Consider the following 14,109-nt stretch of genomic DNA (forward strand, 5'->3'; position numbering starts at 1 on the left):
TCATTGACAAAGTAGAGGAGGAATTTAAAGTATGGTGCCTTTCCTCTCACTTAGGTTTCTAGGACAGAAAAGCAGAGTGCAATTTGGCTTTCTATATTGGAATCAAAGAATGTATTAGGATCCAATCTTCAGCTATTGAGACAGTTCAATAACTGTCATACCTCATGCCAGTCTTTTATTGCATGACAGGTAAGATACCAGGGGACCATGACAAGTACATTTAACAGGACCACAGCTTCAAGGTGTAATAAATTGGCAAAATATGATACAATTGAACTTTTAGCCATAGTTTGTCAAATCACATTCCAAGGAATCCCAAGGTTTTCTTTGAAAGCATAGAGACAGTGAACAAACACACTGTATTTGCTAGCTCACCTCTGGCCCCATCCTAATAATAATAGCATAATGATATTTATTTTGTGTTTTAAAGTTTCCAAAGCACTTTACTTATATCGTTCCATTTGAGTCTCACAACAATAAAATACTATTATCATCACATTACAGATGAGAAAATTGAAGCACAAAGAGGTTGTCACTTCCCCAGGGTAACAAAGCTAGTAATTGTCAGAGGTGGGGTATGCCTTTTTAACAATCAAGACTCAAAGTTAGAAAGTATTCCACTTATTCAAAATTGCTTCAGATTACTCTCCACTGTGTCTGTTTACAAAGGAATAATTGACCCTGTTCCCTATATGCCTAATATTTTGTGATTTTTTTCCCATTCTTTTGACTTAGTGCATAAATTAAACCTTGAAACAAACCATGTCAAGTTCTTTCCAACACTTCTAGCACAGCAATTGCTCTTTGATCCAATAATAGAAAAATGAAAGTCTGTCGTGCCACCAACACCCAATACAAGACCCATGCATTTAATACATAGTTGTTGAGTTTATAATGCCTACAAGAAGGACGGTAGAAAACGATTTACTATTTTAGTTTCCTTCTTTATTCTTTGATGTCTATGAGAAGTAATTTAGATTTTATTTTAACAACCAGACTAAGCCTAGTACTCAGGTCTGCCTTCGTTCCTCGTTTATACCAGCTATAGAAACGTTCTAGGTAGGACATACCAATAAAATCACAAAAAAAATCACTAAGTGAAATGTTAACACTATTTCTAATCCCCAGGACTGGCACTAAAAAGCCTTGGTAGTGGGAGTGGGGGGTGGGGGTAATCCAGGCCATGTCAAGCTTTGAAAGTGATTTAACAGGAGTACCTGAATATGCTCAGACACCTATTTAAAGGACGAGCCAGATAGTGAAACTAGTCCAACTTGCTCAGTCTTCTGCCCAATATATGGGAACTTATTTGGCTGGAGGGGAAGGTGGTAAGGAAGGAACTTACTTCTGATAAACCTGGAAACTCTCCTAGACAAGACACTTTAAAAAAAAAAAAAGAAAGAAAGAAAGAAACGCGTCTTTTAGGAGCAGGTCCCTCGATACGTCCCGTAGGACATGTTCTACGTTAGGGAATGATGTCTCGAAGCGTAAGTTACAACACACGCTAGTCAATGAGGACGGGGTAGGCGCGTCGGTGCGTGACGGCTCGGCGCATGCCCAAAGCGTCTACTCTTATTCAACTTCCCTTTACACCTCCAGTCCTTTTCCAGTGACCTGAAACGTTTGCTTTCGTCCCAAAGTGGCGGTGAGGCAGGCTGCTTGTCCAACGAGGTAGCCGAGTTACTCACTCTCCCCAGGATTTAAGACAGCCGTGGCCGCTCTCTTGGGAGGGGTGGTGGTGGTGGTATTATTTCGGCTTAAAGTCCTATCGGAAGGCCAGAAGTGAGCCTTACCCCCCGCGGTGTCAAGAGGCACCCGAATACCCGCGGCTTAGAGGCTGAGCTGCTCTCTGCGGGAACCCCTCCCTTAGAGCCGCGGCTTTCTTCTCCAGCACCTGAAGGATCAACCTACCCCTATCCTGCCCCCCACTCCCCTCGAAACCCCACCTTTCCCCCGCCGCGGTTTGGTTTACCAAGAACCGGATCGATTTTCCGTATCAATGATTCTGTTCTCAATCGGCGGCAGCAACCAGCATCCTGGAGAAATGTGCAAAGTCAGCAGCCCCCTCTCGAACCTCTCCCTAGTCCGCAAGAAGCAGTCAATGTCTACATGTGTTTTGGGAGTGGGGGAGTAGGGGGGTGCCAAATGATCACAAGATAAGGTAGTTATTAAAAAGAATCACTGCCCTGCCGGCCACAACTTTCCTCCAGAGAACATCTCTAATATTAATCATAATTTAAATAGAAATAGTTTTAATAATAGTTGGCATTTGTATAGCTGTTTACTATATGCTAGGTATTTTGCAGATACAGTAATTACAGTATTATCTCGTTTGATCCTTAACAATATCCCTGGGAAACAGGCGTTACTATCATCATCATTTTACAGAGGAGGAAATTGAACAAATAGATTAAGTGACTTGCAAAAGGTCGAACAGCCAGTAAACTTCTGAGGCTTGATTTGAACTCAGGTGTTCCTGACACCAGGCCAGGTGCTTTATCCACTGAGTTTCCCTACTATACACATACATACATGTATATATGTACACACACACACACACACACACATATATATATATGTATATATATATATACATATACATGGAGAGTTCTCCAGACATATATATAGTAGGAGTCTTACGACAACAATAGTATAGATACGTGTGAGATTTGTCTTTCTGAGTCCAAATCTGGCCTCAGACACTTACTAGCTGTGTCACTTAACCCTGTTAACCTCAGTTTTCCTCATCTGTAAAATAAGCTGGAGAAGGAAATGGCAGTCACTCCAGTATCTGCCAAGAAAACCCCAAATGGGTTCACAGTCAGAGGACAGGACTGAAAAAAAAATGAACAAAACTTTAAAGCCCCAAATTTTTATATTTGACCCTGGAGGTGATAAGGAGACAACTGTGTTTCTTGAAATGGGCAGGGAGTGGAAGGGTGAAATGATGAGACCAAACTTTAAAATGGACTGGGGTGGGAAGAGACTATGAGTTCTTAGAAAGCTGGGGCTGTTTTTGGTTTTTGACCTTTCTTCATAGTCTCATTGATTTGTCACCACACCTGGCACCTAAGAGGAGCTTGATAAATGCTTATTGATTTGATAGCTGTCATTTATATAGATAGCCCTTTAAAGTTTTGCAAAGAGTTTTTTTTTTCACATGCAAGTAGGAGTCTCTGGACACTAATAATAACCAATATTTATTCATATGGCACTTGGTAATTGTCAGGCACTGCGATGAGTGATTAACAGATATTACCTCATTTGATCCTCACAAGAATTTTCTGAGTTATCTGCTGTTATTATCCCCATTTTACAATGGAGGTTAAGTGACTTGCTCAAGGTCCCACAGCTAGTCAGTGTCTGATTCTGGATTTGGACTACACGCCCACTGGCTTCTAGGTGCAATCAAGAACACAGGTGGGTGTGTGTGACAGACATATATGCATACCTATATACACACAGGTGTACACATACACACACCTTTGGTCGGTTTTATACACACACATATATATTAGGTCTTTATTGACTATACTGTACACACACACACGGTCTTTATTGACCTGCATCTATGTGTCACCCCTTACTAAATGGGGGCAAGGGCTGTCTTTTCCCTCTTTTGTTTTCTCAGCGCTTAGCGCAGCGTCTGAAACCTAATAGGCGCTTAATAAAAGCTTACTGATTGATTAACTACCTCTGCCCTCTTTGCTGTTCCCGCCCGCAGGCGTTTCCACTAGGACCCAGTTGACTCCTTTGCCCGCTCTTCGCACAGGGTGCGCATGCGCCCAGGGGTGACTGCCGCATGCGCCGCGCCGGTGTGGGGCGGGCTTCCTTGAGAGAGCCAGGGGCGGGGCAGCGCAGCTCCGCAGGGTTTGCGGGCGCAGGGCACCTCTAGCGTGCGGGCCTCCTCGCCATGCTTTGGGGGCTGAGGCCCGGCAAGGTGGCGTCCGCAGCTGCGGCCGGGGGCCTGGGTGGCCTGCGCCGACCTCTATGGGGCCTGGGATGGCGGGGGACGACGACGACGAGCTTCCTGCGGAGGGCTGAGACCAGCAATGGGGCCAGTAACCAACAGCCGCCTGGGAAGGCCGGCCCTTACCGCGAGACGGTGCTGCTGCCGAAGACCCGCATGCCCATGAGGCTGGTGGGCCGTCAGCAGGTGGACATGGAGCTGGAGATCCAGCAGGTGAGCGCCCCTCCCCACCCTTGGGGGGGTGGGGGCGGGGAACGGGAGGCGTGGCTTCACCTGTTGTGTGACCGTGGGTAAGTCCCCTAACCTCTCTGAGCCACAGGGTCCTCACGTGGGGATAGCAGTCAGTTAGCGGAGACGTAGCGCTTTGCTACAGTGATCTCATTTGGTTCTCACAGCCACCCTGGGAGGTATGTGCTGTTATCCCCACTTTGTGGATGGAGTAGCAGGCACTGTACCGTTCAGCCGCATTCTCCTCTTCGTGACCCCATTTGGGGGTTTCTGGGCAGAGATACTGGAGTAGTTTGCCATTTCCTTCTCCAGCTCGTTTTACAGATGAAGAAACTGAGGCAGACAGGGTTAAGTGACTTGTCCAGGGTCACATAGGTAGTACGGGTCTGAGGTCAGGTTTGAATTCGGGTCTTCGTGACTACCCACTGGGCTGCTCTCACCTACTGCCCCGCTTAGCGCCTGGCCTACGGGTCCCATGCCCACAGCCCTCGCTGGTTGTTTTGATGCTCAAAGCAGGTAAGCATGTAATGTTTCGGAATTGTCAGCAGTTGTGCTTATCACAGCATTAGCTCTTTGATGAAGAACTCCTTTGAGAGCCTTGAGAGGCAGACGGGGGATTACTTTAGAATCTGTTGCCTGTGCTCCTGGCATTGGTTGCTAGTGATTTGTAGGAAAAAAACCTAAGAAAATTTCCAACTGGATGGTAGCGGACGGTGAAGGGGCAGTTAGGGACGTTTTGAGTATGACTGTGACATCCAGTATCGCTGGGTCCCTTTAGAAGTCTGGTGAAATCTATGGATCTTTTCTCCAAATGGTGTTTTTAAATACATAAAATAATTTACACAGGATCACAAAAGAAACTAATTATACAAAAGAACTATACAGTATTTTAAAAAGATTGCTATAATAACATGAAAGCTAAAATTTATGTAGTTCTTTAAGATTTGCAATACTCATTAAATCATTTTATCCTTACAACTCTGAGAGGTAGATGATGTTATCCTCATTAAGGAAACTGAGACGCAGAGGAACTTAAAACCAGTAACTAAGGCAGGATTTGACCTGAGGGTAAGAAACCTGAAGGTTTCTTTTAAGAGTTGACTAGTAGATTCTTTGTATTTTGCCTTCTACCTTGCAAGTTTTCTTTTAAGATATCTTGAAATATGATGTCTGGGGTTCTAGGCTCCACCCTTTTTTTTTGTCCATGGTATTCAGGTAGTCCATTGATGCTCAGCTTTTTTCTGCTTAGTCTCTTTTCCAAGTCTGTTTTTGCTACGAGAAACCTTACTCTTTTTTTTCAGTCTTTTGACTTAGTTTTATTATTTCTCGTTGTCCCATGAAGTCACTGGCTCTTTTTTGGATCATTCTAACTTTCATAGAGTTTGTTTGTACTACTAATTCCCTTTTCAATTATTTTTTTTCCCTAGCTCGTATTTACTTTCCAGTTTTTTCCCTTAGCACTCTTTTTTCATTGATTAAAAAAAAAATCTTTCTCCATCTTTTCCAGGAATTCTAGTTGAATTTGTACCCAGGCTGTGTTTTTCTTTAAGGTTTTGCTTGTAGGTGTTTTAGAGTCATTCTCTTCTGGGTGTGTGTCTTGAGCACCTCTGTCACCATAATAACTTTTTATGGTGGGATTCTTTCTTTGTTGTTCATTCTTCTAGACCAGGGCTGTCCAACCTTAGGTTTTTATTGAAACAAGATACTTTTTGATTTGCCATTTTAGAGAGAGCTCTGTGGTTGCTCAGCTTCCTTTACTAACGCACTTATGTAAATTTCTATGCTTGTAGGCCAGCTGCATTTTGGACAGCGCTGTTCTAGACTACTTCTTGACTTGGTTAGAACCATAATACGTAATTCTGGAGGGAAAGCTTGAGCTGCTCTTGTTAATGCTTTCTTGGGGTAACAAGTATTGTTTTTGTAGAATCTTAGAAACAACTCAGGCTGGGGACCTCCAGTCTTTTTATTGCTTCCAAAGTGGTCTGATCCAGGTCAGAGTCTTAATTGTTACCCCTTTGGTCTGAACTCTGCAATTTCCTGACCTGCAGGACCTAAGCAACAGTTGACTTATGCTGGAATCAGTTCTTCTCATTCTGAGGCACAGAACTGCAGGGTCCCCTGGCATTCCTGTCCTAGTATTCCTCTGCAGGCTTCAGATTGGGCTAGATGTGGAAACCGAGACTGCTGCAGTTTGTTTCTGACCTTGCCCCTCTCAGCCCAGGGCCCAGTAACTACTCCTCACTCTGAACTGCGCCCCCAGGTGCAATTCCTTCTGCACCCTACTTTGGATCTGTGATCTGAAACTGAGGACTGAACAACAAAGCTGCCCATTGGCAGTTTCTCACATCACAGTTTCATGCACCCTTCAGTGTTCTGGTATGGGTCTGGGACCTTCTCTTGCTCTGGTATACAGCCTCGCCTGGGTGCTGGTATGCTCTACACACAACAGCTCCTGGCTAAGGGGTGCCCCATTCCTAGTGTCCTCAGACCTCTCTGCCTGTCTTCTTATGCCAACCTGGACTGGAAAAAATTACTATGGCTTTGCCTTGAATTCCCTCATTAGGTCTGATCTGGCACGTTTTCTGTGTCTCTTGGCCTCATGTGTCTTACTACTCTGCCATCTTGGCTCTACTATCAAAATTTTTTTTTAAAAAGTTCACTGGCGCCAGGTCAGGAACCCCTGCTGTAAATAATCTCATAAAGTTCTTCCTAACTTAATCAGCAAGCATTTATTAAACCTCTGGGCCAGTCACTGGGAATGCAGACAAAAATGAAGTAGTCCCTACTCTTAAGGAGTTTACATTCTATTGGGTGGGACATTGTATACATTTATCAATATATTCAGAACCAACGAAAAATAAATTCAGGGTGGTTGGAAGCAAGGGTACTAGAATTAGAGGGAACTAGGAAAGCCATTATGTAGAAGGAAAGGCTTAACTTGTATCTCCAGTGCAGTAAGGAATTTTGTGAAGTAGAGGTAAGGAGAGATGTGGAAGAGGGCCAGTGCAGAGACAGATTGGGGAGCTAGAGTGAGGGGTGAGAGGAGTGTGAGGAAAAAGAAAAGACTAATTTGACTGGATTGCTGAGTATGGGAAGGGGAATAATGTATAGTGAATCCAGAAAGACAGTTGGGGGTCAACTTTATGGAGGGCTTTAAAAGCCAAAAAAGAGTTTATATTTTATTGGAAAGGCAGTAGGGAGCCAGTGAAATTTGTAAGAAGGGAAATAACATGATCAGATTGCTTTGACATCTTTGAGAAGAAACTTAAGTCAAAAAAGACCACTTAGAAGGCTATCACAGTAGTCCAGCCAAGAGGTCATAAGGGCCTAACCTAAGGTAGCGGCTGGATGAGTAGAGAGAAGGAATCGGATAGCAAAGATGTGGTGGTGGGTGATAGAAAGGACAAAATTTGGCAGCTGATGGAATATGTGTGGTGAGGGGTTGAGGGATCTGACTTCCATGAAGTTTTTGCTGAGGCTGTGAATGTGAGAGACTAGGAGAATGATGGTGCCCTCCACAGAAATAGGAATGTTTGGTAAAACGGAGGATTTTGGGAGAAAGTTTTGAACTTGTTCCATTTAAGATGCCTACAGGATATCCAATATGAAATGTCCCCGAACAGTGATTTGAGACTGGTTTTTATGCGGTCCATATGTAAGATTTTGAAGGAACAAAGAAAGTAGGGCCCAGGATAGAGTCTTGGCATATAACTACCACTTTAGGACTGTGATGTGATATAAATGATGAAAGAGTACTGTAACATTAAAACCCAGAGGAGAGAGTGCAACGGCAGAGAGGTTAAGAAGGGTGAGGACTCAGAAAACTTCACATTTGACAATTTAGAGATCATTAATACCTTTGGAGAGAACAATTTCAATTGAGCATGTGATCAAAAAACAGATTGCAGAGTTAGAGTACTGAGTGGGAGGAAAGTAAGTGGAGTCAGTGAATGTAGATAGCTTTTCCTAAGAGTTTGAGTCTGGGGAAAGAAATACAGCAAAATGCCATTAATCTGGGCAGCTCATTTCAGTATTGACATTAAATAATTTGGAGAGCATCTAGGAAGGCAGCCAAGAGGGTCATAGATTAGGATTTGAGAAGGCCCTAAGAGGTCATCTATCCCACAAGTAAGGAAGTTGAAAACCTATAGAGGTGAAGTGATTTTCCTGAGTTCACACAGGCAATGAATGGAAGAGCCAGGATATTTTTTTTCATGAATTATTTTTATTGTTTTTGTTATTACTATAATTAATAGTGGATGTAGAATAGAATAACCCATTCTGTTTTTTTCCATTACAGGGGATATGTAAGAGTTTGATACATTATGTTTTATGGATTATATAGCTATTACTTTTAAGTGTTGTTTTTGAGCAGTTGGTTAGACAGAATTTATCTTAGCTTTTAAATTATTTTTCAGTTTAGCATTAAAAATAATTAATGTCCTTTCTACTACATTTTCTTCCTGCCCTTGAGCAAATTTAAAAAACAAACCTGAAAAGTTCTTGATACATAGCTGTGTAGTATGGCAAAACAAATTCCCACATTACCCATGTCTAAAAATAAATGTTTCTTTGCATTTTAAGTTTATCATCTTCTGACAGGAAGGGGTTAGCCTTCATTCCTTTGGATTTGTTGTAGGTCTTCTGAGTTTCTTCTGCAACTTTCTATTTTGTCATTTCTTATGCACAATGTTTTTTTTTAAAACATTCATACACTACAGTTTGTTTAGCCATTCCCCAATAGGAGAACAACCCCTTAGTTTCCAATTTTTGGCTCTCATTAAAGAGCTGCTATAAATATTTTTATATAAGTTATAAATATATAATAAATAGAATTTTTTTTACACAATGTTTTCCTCTTTCATTGATTTCCTTGGAGTATAGGCTTAGTATTAGTATAGTTAGGTCAAAGGGTAAGCATGGTTTGGTTACTTTCTGGCTGTAGTTCTAAATTGCTTTCCAGAATAGCTAGACCAATTAATTCATAGCTTTACCTAACAGTGTACTAGTGTGCCTGTTTCCCCCCAGCTCTCTGCCCCCAACATTTGTCATTTTTGTCTTCATCAGTCTGATTAGTATGAGGTGGAACCTCAAAGTTGTTTTAATTTGCATTTCTCTAATCATTAGTGATTTAGAACATTTTTTTCATAGTTGCTGTTAACTTGAATTTCTTCCTTAGAAAGTTACCTGTTCATATCCTTTAACCCTTTATCTGTTAGGGAATGGCAGAGCCAGGATACAAACTGTTAACCAAAAAAAAAAAAATCACAAGTCTCTGATACATTGTGTTGTACCTGGATTTATTATATAGAGAAATGAATATTCATGTAGAATCCAAAACCAGAGCAAAGAGTTCACAATCCATAGGGAAGTTTGCATGTTTATGATAGTACAATAAAGGAAGGAGGGGAATTAGAAATCTCCTTCTAAAGGAGAATTATGTGGGAGGGAAAAAGGTGCAATTAAGGGGGGGGAAAAAGACAAAACCCCTTCCAAAGGGATTGGTAGAGGGAGTTCCCTCATTTTAGAGCAGAGGCTAGATGACCACTGTCAGGTATAGTGTAGAGGGAAGTATTTGTTCGTTTATTGGTTAGATTAGATGATCTCTGTGGTGCTTTCTAACTCTGAGAATTTGTGATCCAGTCAGCAATATTTATTAAACATCTACTGTATACACCAGAATTTAGGAGAATAAAGAAGAAGTAGATGTTTACGTGGGTGTCTTCCACTAGCTTTAACCTAATAAAACAGATAATACAAGAATATATGAAAAAAAATAAGGATTAGCAATTAAATTTTCTGTTTCATAAAACCAGAGAATGTTTAGAACTGTGTGTGGGACAAACCACAGGCTCAAAATAAACAAAAACAGAGGTGTCTCGATTTTCTCAAGGTAGAAACAAAACAGAAGCTTTATTTGATCAAGTCTCGCGAGAATTGGGCATCTCCCACTACCAGGGTGGGATGGTAGTGCAGAGAGGCAAGGGGGAGAAGGCGAGCAAGGGGATATATAACCTTGTACAAACAATTCTAAGAAATTCCACCCCTAGAGGCTGGACCCCTGTCCCTATTTGCTGGGACAGGTGGCCTCACAATCTATCCCAGAATAAGTTTATCCAATACTAGCACAGAAACTACAGAATTACCTTATAGGGAAACCTCAATGTTAAGATGACGGCATGCGAGTAGGCTAGGGGAGGGGGAGAGGGGGAGACCACCTGATTTCCCTGAAATCATATGATTTACAGGAAAACAAAACTTAGGCCTAGTGAGGTCTACATCCTAACTAAATTTGTACTATCTGAGTATTACCTTGATTTATTCATGGGAAGCTTTCACAAACAGTCTTGTATCCCACACAAAATCCCCCCTCTTATTCCATAGTTGAAAGCTTCCCACGCCAATTCATATACACTGCTTCAACTGCACGATCCAACTCATTGGTCTGCTCTAGCAGGTCCTCCTGCTCAACTGGTTCCCATTCCCCCCCTTTAAGGATCATCAGTCTGATAGATCCACTGGCTGTACCTTCTAACTTAATCATCTTTGATAGAGTCCTTATTATCATTCTGGTAATCAATTGCAGCATACACGGGAGGCAAATTGGAAGGAGCACAGCTCCACTTATAGCTATTAGCAATCTTATGGATCAAGTAGGGGTTCAGGGTTCATGCATTAAGTCAGTGGGAGGCTTATGCCCCAGATGTATTTTTAATGGGTCCCCCTGGGACGAGGGTTCAACAGTCCATTCACCGGGCGGCTTAGTAGATGTCTTCACTCGGGAGTGATGGGTTCAGCCTCTCTCTGTGGTCCACACCGTGGTGTCCGATGTCAACAGGACTTGGAAAGGCCCCTCCAAGGTCGGGGCAAGCTTTTCCTCCTTCCACATCTGGATCAGGAGCCAGTCTCCTAGTTGGTACTTATGCAACGGAAAGCCTAAAGGTGGGGTCTGAGCGATCAACTCCTTAGTCTGTAAAATACGGAGGTGTTTTGCCAAGGCAGATACATATTCCCTTAAAAAACCTATCTTCCTGTTCATATATAGGATCCCAAGTTTCTACTCTTGCCAGATAAGGGTGACCAAATAGGAGTTCATAAGGAGACAACCCCATGTCCCTTCGAGGTTTAATGCGTATTCTGAGAAGGGCTGGGGGAGACACTTAGTCCAAGGTAACTGCGTTTCTAACATCAACTTCATAAGCTGTGTCTTGGTCTCCCGATTCATCCTTTCTACCTTGCCTGATGAGGGAGGATGCCAAGGAGCATGAAACTCCCATGTAATATCCAAGGCTTGCATAAGGAGCTGCAGGATCTTACCCGCAAAATGAGTCCCCTGGTCCGAGTCAGTTCGTTCCACCATCCCATACCGTGGGATTATTTGTTCCAGCAAAATCTTACATACCATAGGGGCAGTAGCCCGGGGCAAGGGAAAAGCCTCCACCCAAGATGTCAGATGGTCCACTACGACCAGCAGGTATTTGAGACGGCCTATGCGGGGCAGCTCAGTAACATCCACCTGTATGCTTTGAAACGGCCGAAGACCTGGTGGCCTTCCACCGATCGGGGTTCGGCACAAAGCAGTCCTGTTCGTCCTTCGACAAACAAGGCAGCCCTGTACCAGTTGTCTTGCTAGGGTGTAAAGGCCGGTTGACACATACCTCATGAGAACAGCATCGCACAGGTTCTGGACGTCCCAGTGACTGCCCTGGTGTAAATGGTGAAGGACCTGCCTCATACCTGACTTGGTCAGTACCTCTCTTCCATCTGGGAGATACCATCGGCCTTCCTGCTCCTCGGCCCCTAAAGATGACACCTTCTTCTGTTCTTCTGTAGTAAAGGTTGGGGAAGGAAGACTCGGAGGAAAAGAGGGAATTAGTACCAGCAAATGGTCGGGTAGTTCAGATTCTATAGCTCCTATTTTCCATGCTTCCTCATCTGCCAGGCGGTTACCTCTAACCTCAAAGGATTGTCTGGATTGATGACTATTCACATGGATTATTGATATATTTTTTGGTAATAATAAGTTTTCTAACACTTGAGAGACCAAGGCGATGTGGGCCAGGTCTCGTCCTTTATTATTTATCATCCCCCCTTTCCTCCCATATTTTCCAAAAATTTTAAGCATGCATGATATTAATCAAATAACAAAATAACATTCTCACATTGCTTAAAGAACATCTACAAAGTGAGTTCTAAGTGGCTTGTATGCATTTCTACTCTTCTTCATAAAGCTTTACTAAGTTGGTGCAAAAGTCCATCAGTAACACTAATTTCAAAGCATCATAACAAACAAAGTTTCTAGTTATAGCAGAATTCCTAAATATTACAAAGTTTCTTAGTCAAAGAGGTGTTGTAATAGAATCTCACATTGATAGCAGTAAGAGAGTGATCATAGGAAAATACTACTGCTGTTAGATTCCTTTTAGACAAAGGGAACATCTTAAAGTGAGCCTTAAGCAATTCGTTTAAATTTCTGTACCTGCCCTAGTTCTAGATAAAATTATATTAGATTGCCCAGTAAGATAACACAAAAAGAGCTCATATCTTTTACTGACTACTTGCTCTGATCACAGAAATTTGCTATAGAAGGAAAAAAAGGCAGGGACTCGTGATATGTCAAATATTACAGGATAAAACATCCTTGGCTCTTGTTTATAATCCAGATATAGTTTTGATTCCTCAGTTATGTAGTATCTCTGCCACCACATTGCTACACTCTGAAATATGTGGGAAACTTCCTTTTCAAAAGAACACAGGGGGAAACTGAGGCCAGGAGGATCCCATCCTAGACTGAGGCTAAGATTGTCCCCCCGGCTTTTGTCCCAAATGCAGATCTCCACCGTTAACAGTATGGATCACAGTCTTTCTGAGTAGCTTGTGGCATTCCTCTCAGATGCTGATGTAATGTAGACAACTATACCCAGATTCAAACTCAAAACAAAAGTAGTTATAGTCCCAAGTGCCTTTTAACCTTAAACAGCAAGTCCCAGCAGTCACAGCTTAGAGTCAGATACTGAGCTGCAATAAGCAGCAAAGATTTACCAGGACTCACATACATAAGGGATTTATTTAAATATTCTCGTTCTCCACTTTAAATTTGTCGTGGTGTAAAAGCCAAATATTAGAATCCTTTCTATCTATTGTACATAAACTTTTAATTTCTCAGCAAGCTAAGTTCAGTGTTTAGGACCTACATAACTCAAAGAAGTTCTTTGTCTGGGGCTGATGACCTTGCCCATGCAGATAGTTTTCCAGGTGCCTTGGCAATTTTACAAAATAAGGAGAAGTAACATGGACCCCAAGAAGGGGTTAAATAGAAAAACCTTGGGTCTGTTTGCTATCTTTTGCTGTTTCTCTGAGCACACTTATTCAAGGTCGAGGCTTTCTAAAAATCATACAAAGGATTTTACAACCCCCCCCCTTTTTTTTTTAAATCTCTCCTTCTCAGAAACAGCTCATAATTTATCCTGATATTATTAATTCCTAAGCGCTAAACAATTCCCAAATTTTGATCACCAAACCTTTTCCACATAATTGAGAATAAAAACCAAAACTAAACGTACTCTGGTAAATACTATCTCTAAGCAATAACATCAACAGCTTAATTAATGATCTCACAAATTTCCCAAATGATAGCAAAACAATTAAAGACAAAATTTGGTAATTGAAGATTTCTTAAATTACAATTCTTAACCTAATAACATTTAGATTGTAAAAGAAATTGCTTCTCTAACAACACAGATGATACAGCTGCTTTACCAAGTTATGCAATAAGAAAAATTTTAGACATATAACAATATCATAAACAATTATCGTCTATTTAAACTTGAAAACCAAAACCAATTAGTTTCCATTGTGGTGGCTTTACCTCAGTCAGATATGGCCCCGAACTGCCTGATACAGAGAATCAT

At 41.9% G+C, this 14,109-nt stretch overlaps 2 protein-coding genes across 4 annotated transcripts in view; one reads left to right on the forward strand and one right to left on the reverse strand.

Annotated features, from left to right (window-relative positions):
* Nucleotides 1-3,704, reverse strand: part of BPNT1 (3'(2'), 5'-bisphosphate nucleotidase 1) — a 37,932-nt gene extending 34,228 nt beyond the window's left edge. The window contains exon 1 of one of the 3 annotated variants that reach the window (XM_036757389.1): nucleotides 3,695-3,704. Coding sequence is in view for 1 of the 3 variants with exons in the window: in XM_036757386.1 (XP_036613281.1) it covers nucleotide 1,346 (1 nt within the window). In the remaining 2 variants the exon portion in view is untranslated. Of the gene's footprint in view, nucleotides 1-1,217; nucleotides 1,295-1,345; nucleotides 1,442-3,694 lie in introns of those variants that run through there. The other 2 variants (XM_036757386.1, XM_036757388.1) reach the window with 2 other exon arrangements.
* Nucleotides 3,705-3,789: 85 nt separating this feature from the next.
* Nucleotides 3,790-14,109, forward strand: part of IARS2 (isoleucyl-tRNA synthetase 2, mitochondrial) — a 73,874-nt gene continuing 63,554 nt past the window's right edge. The window contains exon 1 of the mRNA XM_036757385.1: nucleotides 3,790-4,183. Within this exon, the coding sequence (XP_036613280.1) occupies nucleotides 3,914-4,183 (270 nt within the window). The 5' untranslated portion in view covers nucleotides 3,790-3,913. The remainder of the gene's footprint in view (nucleotides 4,184-14,109) is intronic.

The sequence above is a fragment of the Trichosurus vulpecula genome, chromosome 4 (assembly GCF_011100635.1).
Source record: "Trichosurus vulpecula isolate mTriVul1 chromosome 4, mTriVul1.pri, whole genome shotgun sequence".
NCBI classification, from domain to species: Eukaryota; Metazoa; Chordata; class Mammalia; order Diprotodontia; family Phalangeridae; genus Trichosurus; species Trichosurus vulpecula.